The following is a 26377-nucleotide window of genomic DNA, read 5'->3' on the forward strand; positions in this document are numbered from 1 at the left end:
GTTGCATAAGGGGGTGGTGAATGTTTTAAAAATTCTTTCTATATATAATCTGTATGCATTCTGCTCATTTGCATGCAGAAATACATACTTCAAAGAAAATAAATTTGCTGAACTTGCATGAAATCTCTTTATTATTTTTTAACAAAAGCCAAACTGAAGATCATTGGCATTGCTTAGCTCAGTCTTTCTGCAAGTGACAAATTGAGAACACTTACTGAAAAATAACCTTTAAAAGAATTTTATTTTTTTTCTCAAATTTTCTGTAAGCTTGCTGTCATCTAATGATCATGACTAGTTAAACTGTTAATCAAGAAAGGCTTCTAGAGGATGTAAGAAAAAAATACAGTGAAGTATGTTTTTGTTTTTTGAGGTACTTTTGCAGGTCTTTAATTTTCAACTGTGTAGTAGTTGCTGTAATTGAACTCCTGACATCTGGTGTTTCTTTTATGTTCTGTAAAGTTTTGAGGCATCATTGATGTACCTTGACTACTTATTGCTTTAAAGCCCTGTAGTTTTAAATGAAGTTTTTGCAGGTGGTGTTTGGATCACTGGTGTCATTTGTCGTGTACTGTGGCAGAGTAGAAGAAAGCCTGGTCAAGCTGGTCAGCAAAGACAAGACAGGCTGTCAGTGAGCATGTTTAGTTTTGCTTTATTATGGAGGCAACTGCAATTGCTGCTTTATCAAGTACAGCAGTTATGCTGTTGCAGGGGATCATCTTGCATAAAGAACTTGTACCACTTGTTCCACTTAAATTTGCTGAAGCAAACTATGAACTGCAGCTCTAATCAACACTGATCATCTGCAGCAGATAATAAACGAGATGGGATTGAAAATTATAAAATAGAAAATTATTAAGCGATGGGATTGAAAATTATAAAATAGAAAATTATTAAATATGTGAAATGATCAGTGTCTGAAGGAGTGTATGACCTATAAAGAGAGAGTGAGGAAATTACTTCTTTAGCTTGGAGAAGGCTTCAGAAATCCCATTATCAGCCTTCTGATACCTACAGTGCTGTTATCAACAAAACTTAGCCAAACCCTACAGGTAGTTAGTGGACGAAAGAACAGGCACAAACTGAAATGAGATATTCAGACTAGGTTCAAGGAGAATCTTTTTCTTCTTGGGACAGTCAAGCAGTGGATCAGGTTGCCTGAAGAGTTTGTGGAGTCTCCAGAATGGGAGTTTTTCAAGACTGGGATGGATAAAACATTGGAAAACCTGGCCTGTTGCCATAGCTGACCCTGCTTTGAGTGAGAGGTTGGACTAGAGGCTTTCTGAGGTTGCTTTCAGTTTGAATTCCCCTGTGATCTCGTACATAAACTGATACATGTGCATACACCCTCTTCTGCCTCTCTTTGCTGACAGAGCAAAAGAAAAAGCGGTAGAGCTGCACTTACCTGCAGGTGCATGTCTGTGTGTAAGACAGTTCTTGAGCTGTCAGCTCCCACAAGTAGGACACTGTCCCTGCAAAGTTGATGTATTTAAGGATGTATCTTCATTTTTTAATATTTTTGTGTGTTTTTTTTTTGGCTGTAGCTCTCTGCTGGTTGTCCTGTAAGCAGCAGATACTGATTTGAAAAAATACCCTGTTGTTTTTCTGAGACCATAGTCTTTATTAATTTGCTCGATCTAAACTCTTAAGTTAGGTAATGAAGTACAGATGGATGGCCCTGGTTTCTGGAATGGAAACAGCCCCTCTAAAATAGGTTAGTTGTTGGAGCAACAGTACTACCTCTTGGTATATTTGATTATCTGGATGGATTTCCACACCCCCCCACCACGTATGGAGGAAGGCTTTTCCCTGAAAGACTTTGAGAAATCTTATTTGGTACAGTCCTTGCTATGGAATTCAGTTGAGTGGGTTACCTGGCAGGTGTTTGAAAATGAAGTGAAGTCTGCTTTATGTTTAATACAATATATGTATAATGAATGTGGGGACCTAGAAATAGATGTTTGCAGATTTTGCAGACACTAGAACACTATTTGTGAGAAGTCAGTACGGAGGTTATTTGGTTTTATATCCTCTATGAGATAGAAGGAAGCACTTTTTAAACCAGTGTCACAAAGGCAAGAAGTATGAGTGTGTTTTTAGACTTTGTAGATACAAACTTGGGCAAATTTACTAATGTTTTTGTATCTTTTTTACAGTTTGAAATGCCTATGATCCCATTTCACAAGGCAGTTCACCACTTTTTGGTCACTTTTGAAGGGTTAAAAGGATAATGTAAAAAAAAAAGTGCTGTCTGTGTGGTTGTTAATGTGTGTTGAGTGCATTGGAAAAAATATGTGGTTTTTTTTTTTTTCTACACTGTTAAGAAGTGAAATGGGAAGTTTTCATTATTTTTTATTGTATAAATGTTAGAACACTGTTGCTGCGTGACCAAGGCTTCATAGTATAGGTTTTTAAGCCATATCAAATTCTGAGGCTTTCCAAAAATATTGTGCAATTCTAATGGGTTGGAATTGCCAAGATTGGAACCTGAGAATGGAGGGTGTGCAGTGTGTAAACTGGGCAAATAAATCCAGCTAAGAGCAGTTCTCTTGTTCTCTCTTTGAAAAGCAAGAGCAAACCCCCTTGAAATTTGGATGAGGCTTCATTTGTGATTACTACATGATCTTTCCATCACCTTTTTAAAAAAGCTCACCCAAAATTTGCAGAATATTGTTTCTTCCCATAAAAGAAACTCCTTGATTATTGAGTTTCAGTGTGCTGGTCTGAGTATTTTCTTTTTTTTTTTTTTCTTTTTTTGTCTTTTTGAAAAGTGAAGACTTTTCCCTCAAATTTTATAGTGTGTTTTTCTGGTTTGTGCTGATGAAGTGTTGTCAAATCCAGTTGTATATCAACTTCGTTGTGATGAATTAGTGTGGCTTACTTTCTGGGGAAATTACCCTGACTTGAAAGTTGATTTGGCCTTGATATTATTATTCTTTGGTACTGTAAAGAGTGATATTTGTGTCTCCCTTTGCAGCATGTCTTCAAATGCCTAATTGTAACTTTGTGATGGAAAGAACTTCCACACAGAAGTTCTGAAGTGTATGAAATGTAATCATCTTCATATTAATCTTTTTAATTCATTCTTTAATTGATTATTTTCAGTAAAAGTACAAAATCACCAGAAAGATATTTTTGTGCAGGGGATAAATTACAATAATAAGTTCTGCAATACATATGTTCTGGTCTTTTCCACTGTGGGATCAGTATTGTGAAATATTAGTGTTTGTACATATTTGTGGCACAATGTGTGGCTAAATTTAGTGGAAATTGAGGATAATAGTTTGTTGCTAAATAGGGAGTTGTGTTTGGGTTACCTAATAACTAATTGCATATGGCTTGGGTGGTTCCATCTCTGTGGACATATAATGGACTTCTAGAAAGACATTGATAGCAGAAATTGTATTTAGCAAAGAGAAATTAACCTACAAATACCTTGAGCTTCATGTCTCATCTAAAATGATTTCTAATGGCAATTAATATTTTGCTCATCTTCTTTTATTAACTGATGCTAACTTTTTCTCTTGATTTTGTATATATATTAATGTCTCGATTCTTGGCTTGCTGAATTTTCTTTATAATTTTCTTAATTTTAAAATATTTGTCTCTAAAATCTGCTCTGCATTTTATTTTCCCCTCTTACGTGGTTTGCTTTTTCCATGTCAGTGTTGTATTTTCCCAGTTTATCCCTTCTGTTGTCTTCTCACAGAGTGCTTGGAATGGTGTCTTGACTGCTGCTGACCAGAGGAAGCTCCTGGCCATAACAAGGGAGCTGCTATAGGGATGTGCCATAGTGGGAGCAGAGTGTTTGCATTGGAGATGTTTAGGAAAAGGAGAATTCTCTTTCAGCTGGTTGGACCTGAATTTTGTAAAACAGCCATAGTTTTGGATCACTGGTGGCTGGCATGCAATAAACCTAAAACTTCAAACTGTACCGGGAAAGGGCTTCACCGTTCTTTGCTTCCATTTCTGATTGCTGCAAAATGAAATTTCTATCCTGTTGGTTTTTTTGTGTTTTTCCTTCTTTCCCTCTGTTAAGTATCTTCTGTCATCCGTCTACTTGGAACTCCGTTAGGTTACATTGTTTCTCACACACTTGGTGTTTTAACAGTAACTTGACTTTTTCCTCTGCTTTTCTCCTCTTCCTGCTTCGTCTGATATTTTAGTGTCAAGTTCTAAGTCTGTGACTGGAACACTCTGGAGTATGAAAAAAAAACTAGACATTTTATAATTAATTTTTTTATAATAAAATTTGTAAGTGTAGCAGCATATGGAATTAAACTGTAATGAGAGACAGGTAAACCATCTCATGGCTGACTTATTTTCTTGAAGCTTTGTTCAAAGTTAAACTAGAATGTTGCTGCTGGGATACAAGTTTGACCCATGAGTTTTACATTCTGTTTTAATGCAGTAGATCATCAGCTCCACCTTTCTTGTTAGATTGTTGTCAGTCTACTTTAGAGGGGGAAGAGAGAGGCTGATCTTGTCTCTTTGAAAGACTTGAAAAAGATTTTATTAGGGCAGTGGCAAATAAGAGGCTTCAATTTTAGACTAAAACTTTGTGGATTTCTTTGGAAGTTCAGTGAGAAAAAGATGGGGACTTAAGGAATGGATATTAAATATTTAGTGTTTCTGAAATATATGGGTGAGAGAAATACAAGAGCTTGGACTGTGTCTGAATTCTGATGTGAGGGTGAAATGTGGCTGCAGTAGTAACCTAGAAAATCAGAGAGATTTTCTTAATCAGTAGCTACTGAGATACTTAAATCTTGGGAAGTTGTATACATCACTGCAGTTGATGAAGTAGGATAGGAGAAAAGAAGGAGCAAATTGAGATTGACATCTCTTTGTTTCAATGTGCAGGTCCAGTTAGAAGCCTGTACTTCCTGATAACTTACATTTTAGTCAGAACATAGTGTTAGAGACTCCTTTAAGAGCACAATCAGTATTTTGGAGAGATTATATTCAAAATTGATGGTGTTGACAGGTTCCCTATATATATCAGTTGCCTTTCTAGCAAAAGAATTTGCAGTAGGATTGGAAATTGGTTGCTCACGCTCTGCTCTTTTACTATTGGTTCACAGTAGTACTTGGTTTGAAAAACAGGTTGTGACAGTTAAAGGCAGCTGTCCTTTTGCTGTGGTCTTTCTTTTGCGTACACATTGTTAACTTTAGAGCAGCCCTAATATAAATGCTGGTAAAAAAAAAAAAAAATCAGTGATGTAATTAGCTTTCTTTTTTTTTAGGAGATTCCATGCACTTCTGAGTCTCTTTCACTACTTCTCTGAAGGGCAGAAGGAGCTGAATTCTGCCTGATTCCAATTTTCAGTGTTGTTTATAGAGTCTTGAACTAAATGTTACCAAATCATTTCACTTACTTAGCCTTTTTCAGACATAGAGAGTTTTCAGTATGAAGTGTTAATACCACTTTCTGGAAGGTCATGTAGTCTCTATTATATCTAAACCAAGAAGGAAACCTTTGAGACTTAGCAGTTTGTGTTTAACACTCCAGGTATCCATCTCGAATTGAGAAGATAGATTATGAAGAGGGGAAGATGTTGGTGCATTTTGAACGCTGGAGCCATCGCTACGATGAGTGGATTTACTGGGACAGCAACAGGTTGCGACCTTTGGAGCGACCAGCATTAAGGAAAGAGGGGCTGAAGGATGATGAAGAATTTGTTGTAAGTGGTATATTTATTTTATCTTAGACTTTTGTAAACTGCTCTACTTGTTTTCAGTCATTAAAACTCTCTAGAACATAATACTAATTTTTAGGAAAAAAGTTAAATATTAATTACTAAATTTGTTTCAAATAGGATTTTAAACCTGGAGAAGAAGTCCTAGCTCGTTGGACAGACTGTCGATATTACCCTGCAAAGATTGAAGCAATTAATAAGGAGGGTATGTATTGCAATGGTTCATTGGTAAGGTCTGCTTGAAAATGCTATGCTATAGATTTTGTCTGCTTAAAAAAGTGATATGGCTATAAAGTTTTTCTCTCTGCCCCCATATTAAATGAAAATGTTTTTATATATTTAATTTAGTAGAATGTTTGTGTTTTATCTGTATCAAATTTGAAAACTGAAATTCCTCCTAGAAGACAAAATGCTTTTTTAAATGTTTTTAACTGTTTCAGTGATCAGAAGCTCCTGTGCAGAGTCTTAGGAGTATTTTGTACTATTGCTGATTTCAGTTAATGTTCTATTTAAATTTTCACAAGCGTTTTACTTCTCTTTATTGAAGAAAAACAATTAAAATGGGAAAATCAAGGAACACAGATTAAGTACTTCACAATGGTGATATTTCTAATGAGCATAAGAAATTGACTTTTTTACGGTAGTTTAAAGCAAATGAGGACTTGGATGCAAGTTGAACTGTTTCCCTAATGTGGCATCTTCAATATTACATAACTATTTCAATGAATTATGAGCAGAAGTGACTCAGTAGTTTAAACATAGTTGAAATTACCCAGCTGGACAAAGAGTAACAGTGTTAAAGCAGGGTTTCATTGAGGCCATAATTTGGCTTTTTATACCCATCTTGCTCCTGACTAGTGGTAACACTTGGTTACTCTTGTCATGCAAAGTAACTTGCAAAACATAAAGCTTTCATAGGAACAAAGTGTGTTTGTTTATTGACTACTCATAGTGATTCCATCAATCATTTCTAGGAACATTCACAGTGCAATTCTATGATGGTGTTATTCGATGTCTTAAAAGGATGCATATCAAATCTATGCCAGAGGATGCAAAAGGGCAGGTAAGAATACTTAAAGTAATTGCTTTGTTAGGTTTTGTGTAGTTATTTGGGTTTTCATTGTTTCATTTGTTTGTTTTTTTTTTTTTTTTTAATATCATGAGACCATAGAAGTGTCAGTAGCACAACTAGATTTAGATTAGTCTTTATTCTAGGCCTTGCACTGCCTTGCTTCACCCGTTTATGGATGATGCCTCAGAGTGTGCTGCTCAGGTGGCCTTGCCTCGCTGAAATGTCTGGCTGCTGGACACTCCATTGCCAACTAATAGCTCACAAAGCCTTGCTTCCAGAGTTTACAAAACCAGGGGCATCCAATGACTTTTCTCTCTGGTATCTTTTCAGGAAAAAAGCTTTAGCTTGTCAGCAGTCTGTGCTGCTGATTTTTTTTTTTTTAATTTTATTTATTTCCCACTTTCTGCCCATGTCTTTTGTTTGCTACTATGAGAGCTTTTTGCCCACATATTCTTGCAAACATGACTTTGGGGTTTTTGCCCCCTGTATGAGAACTTTTGGGCAATCAGACAGATAAGTATTTCTTGTCCCTTCTAACATCCAGTTGCTGATAAAGAAGAGATGCTGAATAGATGTTGAGGGAGATTATGAAGTAGAGGACATGATTTGGTCACTAGGCCTATCTTTATATGTGAAAGGGAAACATCATTGAAAACTCTTACATGCTTTCAGTGCATATGCCATTGCATTTATCTTGCATGGTAGCTGTGTTTTCATATTTAATGAGAAATTACTCCACTGAAACTATTTGAGACAAAATCCATGAAAACTAGCCTTTATTTGCTCTTAGTTTTCTTCAGAATACTCTTAACTTTGCAGACATCAAATATTTCATAATTGTCATTGTAACCAGCCGTATTTTGACCAGGGCAGATGGATAATTGAAATGGCTTGAAAGCATCTCCACATCCTGGCCTCCAGGGTAAAGGTAGCTGTATTGGTAGGGTTGATCCACTATGCAAGGGACACTGGAACTTGGTGCAGACACCACTGCATTATTTAAAAGATGTTTCCTGAAGGAGATTAAACTGAAATCTATAGTCACACTAACCCTGGCTTCTTGCTGCAGTCTTGCAGTAACTCTGTTGAACCAGTGTGTAATATTTCAAGGAATACCATCAGTATGACAGTAAGTTAGGAAGCTTGAGTGTTTCTTTTTACTTACAAAAAGCAAAACTTGGGTGATGTGTTTGTGACCAAAAAGAAATAAGCCTTTTGTGACAGTGGAAAGAGCTCCCTGATTCCGTCCTGTGCTGTTTCTAGGGAGCAATGTTGTGTCTAATCTTGAGTTACTACTCTTTAGGCCACAGGCAATTTCAGCTTTAAAAAAACCCAATAAATCCATTACTTCACAGCCATTATGCTGTCCAGACTTGGTGGCAGTCCAGCTCATCTGTTATTTCTAATTTTTCCCAGTAGTTGAGAGTTATGCTGCCACTTATGCATCTCGGGCATTGAATGTAGGCTGCTTCAATGAACTCTTGAGAAGGAATTGGGGGCACAAATATACACTTTGTGAGATGGATTTTGAATTTTTAAGTTGTGTGGATACAAGAGCACCTCAAACTCTACTTTCTGTAATGGTGATTGATACTAGTTGTAGCATTTAATCCTGAAAAACAAGAAATAAGCATGAAAGTTTCTAGCTTTCAAAGGCAAAGATATAGTTTTTCTTGCAACTTCTTTTGCATATAATGCAATGGAAAAATGTTTGTTTTTGTAAGTGTTTTTGTGTTATTTCAGAATGAAAACATGAACTAAGATTTCTTTGAAAATTAGTCATCTGAGACTGAGCTTTATTTAAGCCTCAAACTCCCGTGGATGTTTTTTGTTCTTTTCCATTATTTGTTTTGTGAGAAAATATTTACTAAAATCTATGTATAGGTTGCAAAAATACCAAGACTGTAAACTGATTTGAAAAAAATTAAGTAGAGTTGTCAGATGCAGCACTTCATGCTTCATTTAAACTTGTAACTTGTATTTTATGTGTATCCAAACTAAAAAATACATTTCCAGAGATAAGTGTAAGCTTAAGATACTTCAAGTTCTAGTACATCAATAAATCTAACAAATTTTAAGATCTTTGTGGAAGGTGTGTGCTAAGCATGCAGAATTCAAATTACTTGGAGAGAGAGAGAGATTAGTTAATACTTTGATTTGAGCTTAGTGTGACTTGAAGGAAGAGACTGTAAGTGCTATAGCACTCGAACTATTTCTCAGTTGTAGCAGAAGTGTTTTTTAATAAAATGCAGTAATGAGGGTGGAAAGGCAAAATTTTTAAAGAGCGAAAAATATTTGTGTCTCAGTGCAATGAGTCTTAAGGCTCAGCTGTGGTTCAGACAAGCACAAATTGATCAAAATCGCATAGATCTGTGACTAATGTAGTACAGAGAGGGGAAAAAGGGATATTAAGACTGCCCTTATGAGAGCACACATGAAGTATTTGGATAACTTACTTTTTCTGTTTCATGTTTTTTGTTTTATCTTCGATGTAATCAGGCGCGCGAGAGGGAGCAGATAGCGCCGGAGCTGAGATTAGTGACGGAAATCGAACCAAAAGAAGTGAGTTTTGAGGAGGGATTTGAAGGAGAGGGAGGGGACTTGGCACACAGGAAGAGGAAGCTGAGGAAAAAGCGTGGATTTGCGAATGGGCCAGAGGAAAAAAGAAGATGTGACAGGAGACAATGTGAGCCAAGATGTAGGTGGGGCAGACTGTGTAGAATTGAAAGGTGAGGGTAAGGAATCCAGGCTTGATGTGGAATCAGCCAGTCAATAGATTGATGTTTTATGTATGTGTATGTATGAATGTGTGGGAGTTGGAAGTTATGGTGTGACAGAAGAGGAAAAAGCAGCTGAATCTTTAGAACTGTGGAGAAGCAAAAAGGTGGTGGTTGTAGGCAGGTGAAGGGAGAGCGATGTATGTGTGAATTCTGCTGCTGACGCAAGGATTGGATTTTGGAAATTATTCTGGTTTTGCCTTCCCACTGTTGCAGGATTATGGTTACACAAGGGGTATGTTAAAATACAAGTTTTTTAGCGATTTGATGTGTAAGGCCGTTAAGTAATTTCTGCTGATGTATTTCTTGATCGTGCAATTTCCTGTGTTTTGATTTAGTGAATCTAATTAGCATGATGACAGTTTTCCTCAGTAGTCATAAAGTAATGCTTTGTTTTCTAACTGCTGTGAGCCATTACTATTCTCCTGTCAGTTTTCTCAGCTTACTTGAAAGCTGAATTCTAGTAAGAAAGAAAAAGAAGGAAATACACATTTTTTGATGTATTTTATTTTATATTTTTTTAAAGCTACATATGTAAATGAGAAGCTCACTGAGGTGAGATACTGAGGGTAGTGGGAAATCAGGCTGGATCATGCAGAGTAGCTGGTTCAGAATTATACAACTGCTTCCAATAGGGAGACAGTGTCAGGAAATGAAAAAAAAAGTAGGGAAAACTTCTCTTACAAGGCTTTTGCTTTTACTTGTAATTTCTAATGTGTTCATATTTGGGCCCTTGGCTTTGTATGATCTGGGAAATTTTCCTACTATTAAAATTCGTGGCTAGTTTCTGTGATTTCTGTGATATTAGTGTCCTGCTATTATGGTTGATAGAATAGATATCATACTATTAGCCTGAGGCAGATTTCAGAATTTATTGTGCTTAAGGATCCCACTATTAGTCCATTGTTTTGTTAATTTCTTCGTAAAAATTCTTAAAACAACAAATGTATCCTTTTGAAGGAGGAATTCCTGGGGTCTAAAAAAGAAATATAGTCACATTACCATCTTAGATGGTAAATAATTCTCACATGTCAAGAGCTATGCTGCTGAGCAATCACTCAGTAGTAATTCATGGTTAAAAAGCAGGCATTAACTGTGTCACTTTAGTGCCTGTATGCTTACTCCAGAGCCAAAACAAAAATGGACCCACAGAGTTTCTGAACAATTCAGAGTCACAAAGTTGTTTTAAGTTGGAAGGAATCTCTTGTTATAATCTTGACCATTCCAACTGCTTCAGGTTCTCTTCACTGAGTTTAAATTTACATGTTAATCTAGGAAAAAAGTATAACTGTCACCATAATGAATGTGTCTCTTCTCTGGTTTCTGAGTGTTCAACCTTGTTTGCTTCATCGTTATATGTCCTGCTGCTGTAAGCTCCATGTTGTAAGAACAGTATCCAAACAGTGAAATAAAATACAAAGAAAATCACAAAACTCCTCTCCATGATGCACCAGCTGCGCTTAGACCGGGATACTTGGTTCAGCATTGTCTTTTGAAGCTTGATATCTTCTGAATCAGGGTGCTTAGCTTGACTGAAAATTAGGATGCTCTTTAGAAGCTGTTTTGATGCAGGCTGCACTACTTCCTCTTCCCACTTTTATCATAAGATCTAGTCTCCAGCCATGTTACTGATCCTCTTCCCCCTTAGCCAGGGTACAGTGTAAGACTTCTACTCTCAGGTCTCCTAATTGCTCAGCACCACAAATAGCTCAATCCTTTTTTTGTCCTGCTGGATGGGCAAGGCTCTGGATGGACTGGAGCTAATAGGTGGCTGGCCAAAAGAGAGGTATGTGTGCCTTTGACTGACTATGCAGCTGGCAGGTAGACACACTCGTTTGTGCTGGCATGTCACCAACTGGCCTCAGTAGCTGCCTGATGTGAGGACATTGCCAAAGTGCTTCCAAACTTTGGTGCTGGCTAGTGTGAATGTCTGCATCTTACACTGACAGTGTGGACATGGAACACTTTATCTTAGAGGAATCAAAACTATTGTTGTTTATAAGTACATAAGTTGGTGCAAAGAAGCATAACCCTTGTAAAGCAGTGATTCAGAAGTACTAACTATGGAAAAGGAAAAGCATAATGCAAGGAGAAGTATGTATTACACTAATATGCTGTATTTGTGTTATGTTTTCCTCATATGTCAAAGAAGGCAAAGAAACCCTCAACAGAACAGAAACTTGAAAGGCTTATAATATGTAATAAGTGGGGAAAAGGTTGCATTGGAACAAGATTTGTAAAATCAAGCTACTTTAGGTATCTCATGTGATAACATAACAACAAGGAGATATTCCAGAATAAAGTAGTCTGTATGCAGTTGGGGAAAAAAAGAGTTCTATTTGTGAAGCGCTCATGGGTAACTAGACAAAAAGTATTTTTCTTTTTTTTTTTTTGTGTGGTAGTACTTGTAATTCAGAGCAGTCAAATGCTTCATTCTGACCGGTTGATATTTCTACTGCCTTCTGTATTGCACATAACTTCTCCATGGGAGAATTCTTTACCTCAGTGTTACAGAAAATTCAAAAAAATACTTTAGTCAAAAGGATCAAGTGACAATGTTTGAAGTCAGATTGATCCCTGACATTCAGGAGACATATGGCTGTAGTCTCATTGCTCTAAACTAGTGGCAACAGCTTGGTTCAGCCTAGGAAGTTCTCTCCATTTGCTTGTAGGGTGGCTTGATTTGATCTAAGTGCCAAAAAGTAGATTAGAGTGGGATGTATTGTTCACCCCTTGAATGTTTCCGTATGGTACAAATAAGCAATTAAACGAAATTACACTTAATTACCTTAAATACAGATTGTGAAATTCAGTCATTTTGTAGAGTACTTTATTGAAGTTAGTGAGTGAAACCTGTAACATGTAATACAAAAAGAGTAAAAGAGTCTGTAGCTGCTCGAGAAGCAAACGTGTAATGAGGTAGGAGTTATCCCTGGTTTATCAATTTAATTCAGGAGGAATTCTATTGTCTATTCTGGACACTGCTTTGAGGTGACTGTAGCTTTGCATAATAGGTCAACAACTATGGAAATGTGTGTTTCAGAGCCAGAAGGGTAAGAAAAACTTCAGTCTTCTGGGATTGGGAGCTCCTGGGTTTCTAAAGCAATGACACAAAAAGTAATTTAGCAGGGAATGTGTACAGCCAGAATTCTATATACAGTGGTTTTTTTGAAAGATGTTTCTTCTTTTTATCCATGTGGCATACTGATAATACTTCAAGTTTATTTGGAAATTTGGGAAGGCCGATTTTGCCACTCTTTGAGTAGTAACCATAAAAATAAATTTAATTTAATTTGAACATTTCTAGATAAAATTTACTGGGTTTATGAGTATTCTTTTTGTGTCTTAGGCACTTTATAATACTTACTCACCATTTTTTCCTTTTTGGAGGATTGGATAGCTTTGGTCAAAGCTGCTGCTGCAGCAGCAGCCAAGAACAAAGCAGGAAGTAAACCTAGAACCAGTGCAAACAGCAATAAAGATAAAGAGGACAGAAAATGGCTAAAAGTCCCGTCAAAAAAGGAAGAAACCTCAACCTCTACAATTATGCAGGAAGTCCAAAAAAAGGAAGAGGAGCCTACATCTAGTGACACATTTGGTAAAAACACATCCTATAAATACAAAATTGTTTTTTTCTGTAGTGTTAAACTCCTGTTGCTAATTTTGCAGTTAACTAATAACAATATTTCTAGAGGAAAATGTCACATTTACTGTTATGATAACTTTCTGATACATAATGGTAATTGGTTCTGAAACTATTTTTGTTAGATAAATCTAGTTCAGTCAGCATTTACTGCTTGTGCTGAACTTCTGGCTAGCTTTATCAAGAGCAGAACATGGCTTTTCATTAATGATTTCATTGTACAGTTTGGTTGATATTACTGCATCTTCTTTTACCTGTGAGATAGTCCCTGATCTTTTTTTATGACAAAAAAGAATTTCAATATGCATGATAATATCCATATTCAGGGGTGTTTGAAAATGTATCTGAGTTGATAAGATTTGTTCATTTTAAGTCTTTTGTGTTTATTTCTCATAACATTCTGTAAAAATTTCAAATTTTGAGGTAATCTCCATATATTGTTTCAGTATGTAATTCTAGATCTTCAGAATGTATAATTTTCCTTTTTTATAAACATTTCAAGTTTCTTTACTACAGTATTCTATTAGCAGTTCTGAAATAATGAAGTATTTTGGATGTATAAAATGTGAGTTAATGAAGTTTTTCTTGTGTTTAGAAGTAGGATTTCCTGTAGTGGATGTTCCAAAGATGGCCTTTGTACAGGCAGAGAGCACGTTATCACACAAGAGGAAAAGTAATCTAGGCAACTCATTTCAGGCAAAGAGAGCTCGCCTAAACAAGATCACTGGTAAAAGACTTTTTTTGTTGTTTACTTTGTTCCTTTTTCATGCAGTGAAATATTCATCCTTGTAAAGAAGGTGCTGAAGTAGATTGCATAGAAGCACATTCATGAGGCAGATGGTCACTGCAGTCTGTACTTGTTTAGAATTTTAAAGGAATTCATAAATGGTAAAATCTACCTGGTTCATAAATTGGTCACAGACTGTACCTGGTCTTTTTAGTGTTTTAGTGCAGTAGCCCTCCTGAATGGATTAACTTCTTGAGCATATTTTACCTCTAGATGTACAGTTTTCTCCATTATTGGGTGGATTTGGGTTTTTCCTGAAGTGAAATTCTTGCTTAGAAATAAACATCCCAACGAATTGAAGCTATAAAAATCTGATTTTTTTTCAGTGTCTTAAACATTCATTCTCTATCTTTATTGCTCAAAGATATTAATGGAAAACAGGGATGTTAATACAGCATACTTTCTATACAACAGGAAATGAAATAATTTGTCTTATCTTTAAAAGCTGAAAAATGCATTTATTCCAGAATTTAGTAGAAATTTACTTACCTGTGAAAAAATTATTTCGAATTATAGTCCTCCAAATAAGAAAGTTGTGTTGATAGCTTTGATCCTGTCACTATTTAGGACAAAGTCTTATATTTGTACCTCTGCTGGGAAAGTATCAGGTGCATTTTAAAACCTGGGTTGAAAAAAGTTGTGAAGTCACTCCCTTAACAGAGGAGCCCTTGGGGACACTGTAAGATAGAAATTCATTCCACTCATTATACTAGTCAATAGTATTTTGTGTGAAGGCTGGTAAATTTTCTGTGCTACAAATGAGAGGGGCTTTTTTTTGTTGGGATTTTTTTTAAGTAGATAAAAATTCTTGTTTCTGTAAAACAAAAATAACCAAATTTGCTAAACTGCATAGTGAGATTTTTTCGTACTTGTTTTGGCTTATCCAGTCTTTCATTGGTCTGCAGTAGAGGATGTTTAGTCAGTTTTCTTATGAGAATGGTTCTGTTTCAGTCTCTCAGCCAGAAAAATAACATGCTACGAATCATGGAATAGTTTGGGTTGGAAAGGACCTTAAAGTTCACCTACTTCAAACCTTGCTGCCATGAGCAGGGACACCTTCCACTAGACCTGGTTGCTCAAAGCCCCATCCAGCCTGGCCTTGCACACTTCCAGGGATGGGGCATCCACAGCTTCTATGAGCAACCTGTGCTCCACCACCCTCATAGGAAAGAATTTCCTCTTCCTATCTAATATAAACATAATCTCTTTAGGTTTGAATCTATTCCCTTTTGCCCTATCACAACATGCCCCTCTAAAATGTCCCTCTCCAGCTCTCTTGTAGACCCCCTTTAGGCTATAAGGTCTCCCTGGAGCATTCTCTTCTCCAAGCTGTACAATCCCAATTCTCTCAGCCTTTGCTCACAGGAGAGGTGCTCCAGCCCTCTGAGCATCTCTGGGTCCCTCCCCTGTACTCACTCCAGCAGGTCCATGTCCTTCCTGTGCTGGGACCCAGGAGCTGGACACAGCAGGGCAGGTGGGCTCTGAGTAGAGCAGAGGGGCAGAATCACCTCCCTCATCCTGCTGCCCCCACAGGGCTTTTGATGCAGCTCATGTCCAGCTCTTCAACCACTGTTCAGCTTTTCATCTAAGAAAGGATGAAAAGGATCTGTTCTTTTTGTACAAAGGAAGGAGTCTTTAGAAAAACCCATCTTCTACCTCCAGGATTGTCATTGCTGGAAGGCTTCTTCTTTGGTTCCAAGTTTTGTTAATGGATGTCAAATTTATTGCCCCCCATTTCTCTTCTCCTTTCCCATGCTATGTACATTTTCAGTTCCAATTTGATGGCTGCCATGAGCAGTGGTGGTATAAGATGTAGAGACCTTTAGAAATTTTATTTGCCTGCGCATTTGGATAGAGTCTTACTACCTCAGGAGCATTATGGGAATCACAGTAGTGACACAGGTTCATACAGACTGAACTGAATCATCAGACCATGATTTTGCAGCCATTGACTGCGTTACCATTTTAAAAACAGTGTCTCTCTCCATAAGACATACTTGGCTATCAGAGGATGTGTTACCTTTCAGTGAAAGTATATTAATCCTTTAACTACAAGAAGAAATTTGTCTTGCCTTGTAGATAGTTTGTGTATCTGTTCTCAAATTAAGACACTTCTGCAGTTCATACCATAGTAAAGTCTTTTATAACAGTACATTTTGAATATATGACTGCTAATCAAATTTTTTCTTGTCACATGTTTATTTCCTATGTTGCTTGTATATACAATATATTGTATATCAGTATACACTTCTATTGTGATGTTTTTGTCTCCAGCCCAAGCTTTTAGATTTGAAGGAGGGTTGGGAATCATGCTGGTGTACCCACTGGAGTGGCTACAAAATAATAAAAGAATTGTAACTGTTAGGAAAACATTTACCAGGTTTTTGTGGTTCTATTGAGGAAGTAGTGTAAGACACTATTCCAGGAAGCTGTATGAAGGGAACTGTTCCCTGGATTTCAGTTCATTCAGCATTTGATGGAGAAGGGTTTTCTTGTCTGCCACAAGGTTCACAGCTGCATCAGGTGTTCTTTGCTCACCATTCAACAAAATAAAGTTGTTTCCTTTGCCCTTTCTTTTGCTACTAGCACTGGTAGCAATTACATTTCCCAAAAGTGAAGAATATCTCCTGCTAAGCACATATTAATGTTGTCTTCCAAACACTTTTTATCTCTGTTGGAATGTTTGCTTCCATGTCTTCTCCTGCTGTGCTGGTACCTAAAACCAGATAATGGCTGCAGTGAGCTTGCAGAACAAACCATTCCTGGTTCACTGTGCCACTCCCTGCTTTTGCTTTGTTAGGTGCACTTACAGACAGAATGGTGAACCTGTAGTCCTGGTTTGCAGTAGCTTGTGAAGATGCTTTGTTCTACAGGCATAGTGCCTGGTATAGAAAAATACTTCATGGTGTAGAGAAAAAGGAAATCATAGGGATCATCTATTGGCAGATCTGAATCTAGATGGATTTAATAGTTTGAATTTCTGAGCAGGGATCATCTAGCTAAAACTAAAAATCAGAGCGTTTGAGAATCACAGAATGGTCTGGGTTGGAAGAGAACTTAAAGGTCACCTAATTCCAACATTATCCATTAGACCAGCTTTCTCTAAGCCCCATCCAGACTGGCCTTGTACTCCCCTATGGCTTACAGAACCACAAACTCTTCCTCACAAACTGTAGCTTGGTTGTTTTTTTTGGTTTTTTTTTTTGTTTTTTTTTTTTTTTTTTGTATTTAAAACTCAACTTCACTTGACTTTGAAAATTACTTTATACTTTTTGATACAAATGCATGATTGCCAAGATGAACACTGCGATTTTTGCAACTTGATTTAAATAGGATAATTTGAGTTTAAAATGTTTATTTAAGTCCGTAACACCTAAATCATTTATTTAGTCTAATGCAGAATTAAAATCTTACCTGATAATTAAGTTTTTATCTAATAGGACCAAGTAAGTTTCTGCTTTTCCGGTAACCTAAAATAAAGCATAACTTAATCTAATATAAATAGTAAATTAGATAAAACACTTGGTGTTTATTGTTGAATGCTGACTTTTTTTGTTTTGTTTTAATGTCTTGAACAGTTCCTGAGAGCCCAGCCTTCACTAATTTATAATTCCCTGGACATTGTGACCTTAAATTAATTTTGGCCATATCTAATTTTTTATGGAATGCAATAGCAATTCCCTCTGAATTTGTCAAGTTAATGTGGAGGACTTGAACTCCTCACTCCTTATATTGACATTCCCAGAGATTATAATAGAAGTTTTTATTTAGATTTTTTTCTTAGGTTTTTTCAGTTCTGCATTTTCTTAATGGTGTAGAACTTCTGTCTCTGCACTGTTAAGCAATTAAAGTTACTGTGTGAGGCACAACTGAAGCTATTGCCATATTTCGCTGACAGAAAGCTTTCTTGTATTTATATTCCCTGTCTTTACAGATTTTTTGTAGCAGTGATATTTTGCATAAGTTGGTGAATGAAGTTACATATTCTAATACATTATTTGCTCCCAATATGGTCATCTTATTGAGGTAATTTGGGAGCTTCACTGCTGAGAATATTTGTTAGGAAATCAAATCCCTTATTGTATTATGTCTAAGAGAGGTTTGCATGTGTTATAATTAAGAAGTATTGATAAAAATTCTGATGTGAATTTCTCAAAGACTGGAAAGGGGAGAGAGAAAAGTTTTGAAAATAATTCTGATTTCAAAATTTACTTATGTATCATACATTTGGTTTTAAAGCTCAAGTGCTTGGGCTTTGGAAGAATGGCAAGGCTTTATTTTAGAATTGATAATTTGATTTTCTTCTTGTCAGTAAATATGCCAAAGAAATGCTTCCTATGTAAGCATGCCATTGTTGGTATGTGCTTTAACTTTTTGTTTTTTCTAATTTAAAGTGTTCAGCTTTGTGTGGAGCCATTTCAGAAAGATTCAGTTGTAGATTTGTGCAGTTCATATTTCTAGTCTCAATATTTTACATCTTTCTTCATGAATTATTGTTGCAAGGTACTTCTAACTAAAAATATCTGCAACTTTTCTCCTAAGGTTTATTGGCATCCAAAGCTGTTGTTGCAGATGGTGCTGAAAAAAAGGAAGGCAACAAAGAAACAGCTCCAGTCCTGGAGCAGGTATGAAATGGTAGAGTTTGATTCTTTTGCAAAGTTCCCACTGGAGTGTGCCATGGAGATGTAGTACCTACAACATTAAAATTTTCCCCTTCAGATATAACAGGGAACTGAAAATTTATCTTATGTTTACATTTCTGGCAGAGCCAGAAGTATGGAATTTAATTGTCTCTAAACACGGTGTTAACTTGAATTTCAATAATGAGCTTTTGTGTTAGAAAACTAACAGAAAACAAAATTAAGTCTCTGTGCAACAAGTATGAGGAGACCAGTATCCCAAGGTCCAGTTTTATAGCTGGAATGACAACTGGCTTAGAAACAGGCCCTTACACAAATTTGATTTGTGTTTGAAACAGGGTTTTTGACATCACTTAGAACTTCTTTTGAAAGAAGTTTCTTTTATATTGTAAGAATTTGGTGTTGTAGGCTTGTATGTGTTTTATGAACTGCTCAATGAGCCATACATTTTGCAAGAGTGTGTATTTTAATAAATACAAAAAAGAAACTTTTAAATAATGTTAAGGGTCTGATTTTTAAACCTGCATATTGGCAGGATCTGGAGGCTGCCATTTTGTCTTTGGCTTATTGCACTGTGTTCAGGCATTGCTTGACTCTGAGTTGTGCATTATCTTGCATTTTAAAAGGGCTGAATGCCTAAGCATGGTAAAGCAAGCTAAGGATGAACAGTAGTCTTGATTCAGGACATCTTTGTTTTCCAATTATTTAAATCAGAGCCTTAATGTATCTTTAATACAGCTTTTTTGTATGCATTTTCATTCTTTAACAGCAGCATTTGAACAAAGTAGCCTTGCTGCCTGCAATTCTTTAACAAGCACTTCTGTTCTTTAGCACACTCTATGAACAGTCCCTACCCCAAACCTGATTTGATATTTTGGTTGTACTGGTTCTTTAGAGCTGATATATAATTGCATTGCTCTGGTTTTTCCATTGATGCTGCATTGGATGAGAGTCAATGGAACCTGATTTTCTGTTTTTTGATGCTGTCACTGTCAGGGCTGGTGGAGCCACTGCGGTGCCAATGCATTGACCGATATTTTGCATAAAGGTTTACAGTGTACTGACATGACATTCCATTTCTCAAATTTTTGCATATTAAAGATGCTATGATTTTCTTGCTACTGTGTGTGATATTTTCAATGTGCAAAAAACTGTGAAATGGCTTACAGCATGTTGTTTTTGGGAGAATCATTACAATGTAAATCTTGCCATGCAGAATCCCATTGCAGTGAATGGGACTTTGTGGTTTACATAGACTGTGTATGCAACAGTATAAACTGCAGTGCATATTTACTATAACCTTTTTGTTATTTCTCAGACTTAGTAACTCGGCTGTTCCTGTTTTATTGATCAGATATAAAAAACCAAGATGTCTCTGTCCTTGTTTACATGCTAATGGTCTGGAAAACCTCATTTTTTGGAAATAATAGTTAAGCTCTTTAAAGAGGCATCGAAAATCCAAAATTGTCCTGTTCTTTTGTGTGTAACTAAAACCAGAAACCTCACAAACATTTAAACAATTGACTGTGGGGAGGAAATTTTTTGAGCTTAAAGCTTTTTTCACTGAGTTCCTGTGCAAAGTGAAATTAAAATGGCCGAGTTATAAACCTCCCCAAAAGGTTTTCCGATAGCGAAGCTGACATTCCTTAGACACTTTGTCTGCTACTGCTATAAAATTGAATGGATAAAATATCTTGTAGGTTTTTTTAATAATGTAATGCAGAATATGGTAGAAATATTCAGGCCAATAGTTGAAAACTGACTCTGTTGATGCAAGTTTTTGTTTATATTATACATATTTAGTTTACAGTTGTCTTAAACCCAAAACCTCAGATGATTAGTTGCAGATACAGTAGTTTATTTAATTGTATTAGGGTATGTCATGTTATATTTCCTTTTGACCAAGACCTGAGTAGATGGATAACATTAATTCATTAAGGTTTTTAATGTTAATTTGTCCTGTTAAGAGGTTAAGCACCTTATCAAAATCTTAATTTAATTTTTTTAATCTTGTTTAAATAACTTTGTAATTTGAAAATAATGGATGCTGTAGTATGTCTTTCACATCTGTGAAGATGAACAATAAAATTGTTTATTTACAAGTTACGACTCTAATTAATTTCTGGTAATACCTCTCATAACCAGCATAGGTATACTCTACAGTTCATGGAATATTTTATTTAAATGAATAAACTGCACTTAGTATGTGTGTAATGGAGTTATGCAAAGTAGAACTGATGTCTGCTGAATGGGATGTTTTGGTTTTGCACCGGATCTTTACAGGATACTCCCAGCAAGCTGTTCATGTAGCATTCAGGGGCACCATTTTACAGACATAGAATGTGCACTTGTGGGGTTTTGTTTTCCTTTTCTTTGTTTTTCCTCCATTGGAACATGGAAAGTTCTAGTGGAAAATAAAACTGCAGTTCATAACAAAACTCAATAATACCCTCTACTCACCAGAAATGTGATGTTTCTAGTTTGGATAAACTGGTGCACACGTTCTAGAAATACCTCTCTGCTTTGTTAGCTATGGTTTTATTAGATGGTACGATGCTGTATGATGTAAATGGGATGAGAAGGGAGACAGGCCTAAGAAATTATATTCAGATATTGTAGTTTGCCCCTATTAGGCAAGTTGTAACACATGCACAGTTTTGGTAATGTAGGAAGAACTTCCAGTGAAAAATTTAAAGCGCTAATGTCTGTCAATGCATGCTAATGGTCTAAAAATAGTACTGTTTGTGTTAAGAAGGATGAAAATTGAGGAATTTGGAAAGATGCATTATATATTGACTTATTTTCCTTCAAAACCTGTTTTAACTCTTCATGCCAGTTCCCCCCTGACAGTTAACAATCTATTTAACCCTGTGGTGCTAGAAGTTGTGATTTCTTCATGTTTGCGCAAACATATAATGTGGTGAAATCCAGACTCCCAGCACTGAAAGGGGTTGTGCGAGAGTGTGCTCAGTATTGGAAACTTCCCATTGTTTCAGACATTCCTTAAAGGAGCATTATCAACTTTTTCAGGTTCTCAAAAATACAAATTCCTTGTTAAATATAACTTTCCTGAGGAGCTGCTTTTTTTTTTTTTTCCCTTTTGTTTTTTTTTTCCTCCTCTGGATGGGGAAATGACTGTGTAGGTAAAATCTTGGAAAATTTCTTTAGAGCTGCAATGCTTCTGAGGAAGGATTGTTTGCTCATAGCAGTGCCAGAGTTCAAGGAGTGTCTGGACAACACTCCCAGTCATGATTCAGCAGCAGGCAGCCCTGTGAGGAGCAGAGAGGAGGACTTGAGGATCCTTCTGGATCCCTTCCAGCATGAGATGCTCTGTGATGGTACATCAGTGTGTGTGTTCTGGCTGGGAACAGATGCTCTCCAGGTTCTGCTTGGAGACTGCATTGAGTGAAGAGGACAGAGAAAACTAAAAATACTTTATTGCATTTTTAAATTGGGAATTGAGAAAAAATGATTTATTTTCAGTTTTTTTGCAGGTATTTTAAATAGTAAGAATCGAGTATTCTGAATACTGAAAAAAAATTGGTAGTGCTCCTTTAGAAAAAGCAAAATTTAATGTGATACATTTTAAATTGTTTTCATTTGTACTTAAAATAATGTTGCTTTATTATGTGTTTGAGTACTAAAATTGTTTTTTAAAAAATCAAAATAGAATAGAAGAACTACAACGAAGAAACTGAAATAAAAGTATCAATTTTTTATTATTTATTCAGGAGATTTCACCTAAACCACAAAGTCAGAAAAAAAATGAAGCTGATATTAGCAGTTCTGCCAACATTCAGAAACCTGCACTGTTATCCTCAACTTTGTCTTCAGGAAAGGCTCGCAGCAAGAAATGCAAACAAGAATCTGGAGATTCTTCCGGGTGTATAAAGCCCCCTAAATCACCACTTTCCCCAGAATTAATACAAGTCGAGGATTTGACGCTGGTCTCTCAGCTTCCTTCTTCTGTGATAAATAAAACTAGTGAGCACAGACATTTTAAAAAACATACCGTAACTACTTCTAAGAGATATACAGAAATTTTCTTTGGTTGTAAATGGCTATTGCTTTTAAAAATGAACCTGCTTTAAATAAAATGTCCAAGTGGGAGAATTAGGGGTAGCTCACAATTTTAAAAGTCAAGTCACATAATAAGGCATTTGAATTACTCTACCAGAAATAATACATTTAAATAATATATTGATATTTATAGAGTCATGGCATTTAAGGGTTGGCTTTCCCTCTAGCTTAGATCTCCACACTAGCATTTACAGTGATATAGGAAAAATCATACCTCCCTTCTGAAAAGGGCCTGATTCATTAAAAAGAAAAGACGTACACCTTGGTGTGGACCTTTCCTTCTCTGAGAAGCTTCACCTTCAGCAGGCTGATGTTCTGTACCTGTTGGCTGTGCCATTCGTCACCTTATGTGATATTTCCTCCAAACACGATGTGAAAGAGAAGATGGGTTCAAGATCTGTGGTGGAGAAATATTAAAAGTTGTGTTTCTTTGTCCCAGAAAAATCCCATGAGTATTCAGCTTCTTAACATGTGTAACTGATTTGTTAAGCACAAAAATACTGTTTATCAGAAGAATAGGGAAAGCTTTATGCTGCATGCTTGAATATTTGCTATTTTTTGTGAATATTAAGGTATTTCTATGATTTTTTTTTTGAGATTACATTAGGTTTTTAGTGTTACTTAGTGCCAGATTCTTTGCCTAAAGAATATTAAATGATGAGGCCAAAGGTTAACATAAATGCAGGTTTCAGCTACTTTTTTTTTCACTTTAGTATAGTGATTGAGGATGGAAGACTCAGCCTGCAACATGTGTTCCCCATAACCTTGATTTTGTATTTTCACTTATGAGCTAAGTTTCTTTTTAATCTTTGCTCATAGATAACTTTAAATGAGTGGGAGAGGGAAGAGTGCAAATTCAGCCTTCTTTATTCAGGACACATTGGTAAAAATTGTATTTTGTCCCCACAAAATGTTAGCAGTCATCCATATTGTAATACGCCTTCCATCCCCACCCCTAGAGCAATGGTAAGTAGCTTTCCTGAAGCATGCTTTTATTTTGGATAAAGTTGGACTTCTCTTTAGCAATACTTTATAAAAACAGCTAATTTAAAACTTGGTTACTTAGTAGTTTAGATCTTGTTTAGTGTTGTCCTTAATCTTTGGCTTCCAACTTTTTGCTGCCTCTAGTGGAAAGTTAGTTTTCCTGTGTCTTAATTTTTAAATCTGTATATCTGACTCTAAAAACTGCTTACAAAAAGGAGAGGACAGTGATTTACAGTGTATGAGTAACTTAAATGTTTTTTCTAAGGCAAAATTTTGTGGAACTGGGTAATATTGAAGAGAGTTAGAGGAATGTGGTTTTTTTGTTTTTAATGAATCAGGCCTATATTAACCTATATCAGTCCTCCTCCCCCATTTCTTGGGGTTTTTTTAAGTATAAAGTTCTGGAGCCTTCTTACTGTGCCATGCATTGGCAGTGTGTGTTTGAATTTTTCAGTTGGGGTATTGATATCAGGTTATCAGAAGGCAGAAGGTGGGATTTAAAATAAAACACTGTTTTCGATTATTTTTTTAAGTTGTATGTTAACATTATCCATGACTTTTTAGATCTTTAACTGTGATAATTTGTTCTGTTTATTGTTAAATCCTATTGCCCCCCTTCCATTATAAGTAACCTGCTGTCTGGGTTTTATGGGGAGGGTTGCTTACTGTAAAAACACTGCTTGCCTAAAACAACCACCCTTACCACCTGGGGGAAGTAGGTGCCCTAGTAATTTATAATAAGCAAAAACCAGAATCATGTCTTGAGCATAAATCTTTCTTTGCTCCTGGTAGTCACAGTTCTGTAATTGGTTTTGCCAGTTTTGGTGTGAGTACCAGCTTTGCAAATAAAGAGCTATTAAAAGCACTCCCCATCTTTAGATCTCAAATGCTGCGGTAAGATGATGGTGTATCTCTCTGCTTCATGAACATTGAAAGATCTCTTTTTAGGTCCATCACAGCCAGTGAGTTCCCCTAGATCCTACAAACATAGCCAACGGAGAAGAAGATCACAGCGTTTAGCCACTTGCTCCTTGCCTGATGATTCTGTAGAAAAAGTTTCTTCTCCCTCTTCAGTTACTGATGGAAAAGTGTTCTCCATCAGTGGTCAAAACCAACAGTCATCAAAATTGGAGGGTAATGTATCTTAATCTAATAAAGAACTGCCCAAGAGAAATTGAATCATAAAAGTTAGACCTTTCATGGTTTTCGACTAATGGGATATTTTGAACTGCTGTAGCTAAAGCTGTTTGCTGTTCCTATGTTATGTAACACTGCAATCCAGACTGTTGATTGTTGGACCCATGTGTTTATTTTTTTTAATATGACATTTTTTCTTTTATGTAGTACCTGATGTTGCTCATGTGTCACTTGAGAAGCGTGGACCATGTCTCCCTCTTGATTTAAGCCGTAGTTCGGAAGTTACAGCACCATTATCCACAGAATCCACTTTCCGTAATGAATATTCCAGTAAAGACAAGGAAGATATTCAGATGATTACATATCTTTCTTCCAAAGCAGTAACTGATGGAAGAGTAGCTACAGCAGCGTCAGGTAAAGAGATTCAGTATACAACCAGAAGGATTTATAGTTCCAGGGTTAAAATGTGTATGTATTCAATCCCACAGAAAGAGGGGAGAATTTTATTTTCTGCACACTCAAAAACCTGCCTCTCTTCTGGACTCCACTCATCTGCATATTCTTTGTCTTCACTGGCTTAGAGCTGCTTTGGCACTTCTAACATGCTTTAATGAGAATCTGAAAGTGTGGAATGTAGTAAGCAGTATTTCAAAAATATTTCTGCTATTGCTAGAAGTTGTAAAAATAATTAACGAAGTGAAGTCTTTACTAACATACTAATTTGTAGCTTCAGCTTTAAAACAATGGCGTTCTCAAAGACAGTCAGCATTCCTCTGCTTTGAGTTCCTTTGCGGTGGAAATTCTGTCCTTTGCTTGCCACAAAATGTTACTTAAAAATATTTCTGAAAAATCCTCAAAAACTTCTAGATAGACTTGGTCACCCTTAGCACAAAGCCCAATTCTGCAGCTCTGTGCTGCCTCTCCCTTTGTAACAGTTTACTGATTACCATGGTTTATGTGAAACAAACACTTGGATAGAGGTAACTTAAGGGATTTGGGGAAGGATTTACACAGTGGTTTGCAGACTCTAAAAGTGGGAGTTTTCATTCAGTGTATGTTAGGTGTTAATATAATTTTTTATAAGACTCATATGTGGGTATCATACCATTTTTAACTGGCTTCCCAGAAAGAATGATTTTAAAGCCTTCTTTTGTTTTGTTTAATGAGAAAATTGTTCAGAAAAGTAAGAAGAGGGGAAAAATGTGATAGATGGTAAGGGAGGACAGCATGACCTTAAAAGATAGAGTTATGACAGTTAAACTGTATCTTGGTCTATTAATCTATGAAGCTCTTAAACTAATTTGTCAGAATAAGGGCTATGGGTATCTCTAGTGAGCCACCACTTAAGCTTTTTAAAATATTAAAATATATTTAATTACTTCAGTGAAACCATGTGACAATCTTCATTTGCCCTTGATACATGGCATAACAGCATAATTACAGATTCCTGGGAAAATTACTTCTATAAAAGTCTTTTTTATGTCATGTCTTTTGCCACTAAGAGAAGTGCTTTTGGGAGTCTTGTATTTGCCCACTCATTGAACAAGATCATAAAAGAAAT

At 36.2% G+C, this 26377-nt stretch overlaps 1 protein-coding gene across 12 annotated transcripts in view; it reads left to right on the forward strand.

Annotated features, from left to right (window-relative positions):
- The window catches only part of PHF20L1 (PHD finger protein 20 like 1), a 56704-nt gene that overhangs the window by 2961 nt on the left and 27366 nt on the right, over positions 1 to 26377 (forward strand). For 5 of the 12 annotated variants that reach the window (XM_030266724.4, XM_072925022.1, XM_030266728.4 and 2 more), the window contains exons 3-12: positions 5510 to 5681; positions 5817 to 5901; positions 6671 to 6759; positions 9268 to 9330; positions 12936 to 13143; positions 13784 to 13915; positions 18518 to 18600; positions 22347 to 22599; positions 24628 to 24813; positions 25024 to 25230. In XM_030266724.4, coding sequence (XP_030122584.4) covers positions 5510 to 5681; positions 5817 to 5901; positions 6671 to 6759; positions 9268 to 9330; positions 12936 to 13143; positions 13784 to 13915; positions 18518 to 18600; positions 22347 to 22599; positions 24628 to 24813; positions 25024 to 25230 — 1478 coding nt within the window. Of the gene's footprint in view, positions 1 to 5509; positions 5682 to 5816; positions 5902 to 6670; positions 6760 to 9267; positions 9331 to 12935; positions 13144 to 13783; positions 13916 to 18517; positions 20718 to 22346; positions 22600 to 24627; positions 24814 to 25023; positions 25231 to 26377 lie in introns of those variants that run through there. The other 7 variants (XM_030266726.4, XM_030266729.4, XM_072925024.1 and 4 more) reach the window with 4 other exon arrangements.

This window comes from Taeniopygia guttata, chromosome 2, assembly GCF_048771995.1.
Source record: "Taeniopygia guttata chromosome 2, bTaeGut7.mat, whole genome shotgun sequence".
Classification (NCBI taxonomy): domain Eukaryota; kingdom Metazoa; phylum Chordata; class Aves; order Passeriformes; family Estrildidae; genus Taeniopygia; species Taeniopygia guttata.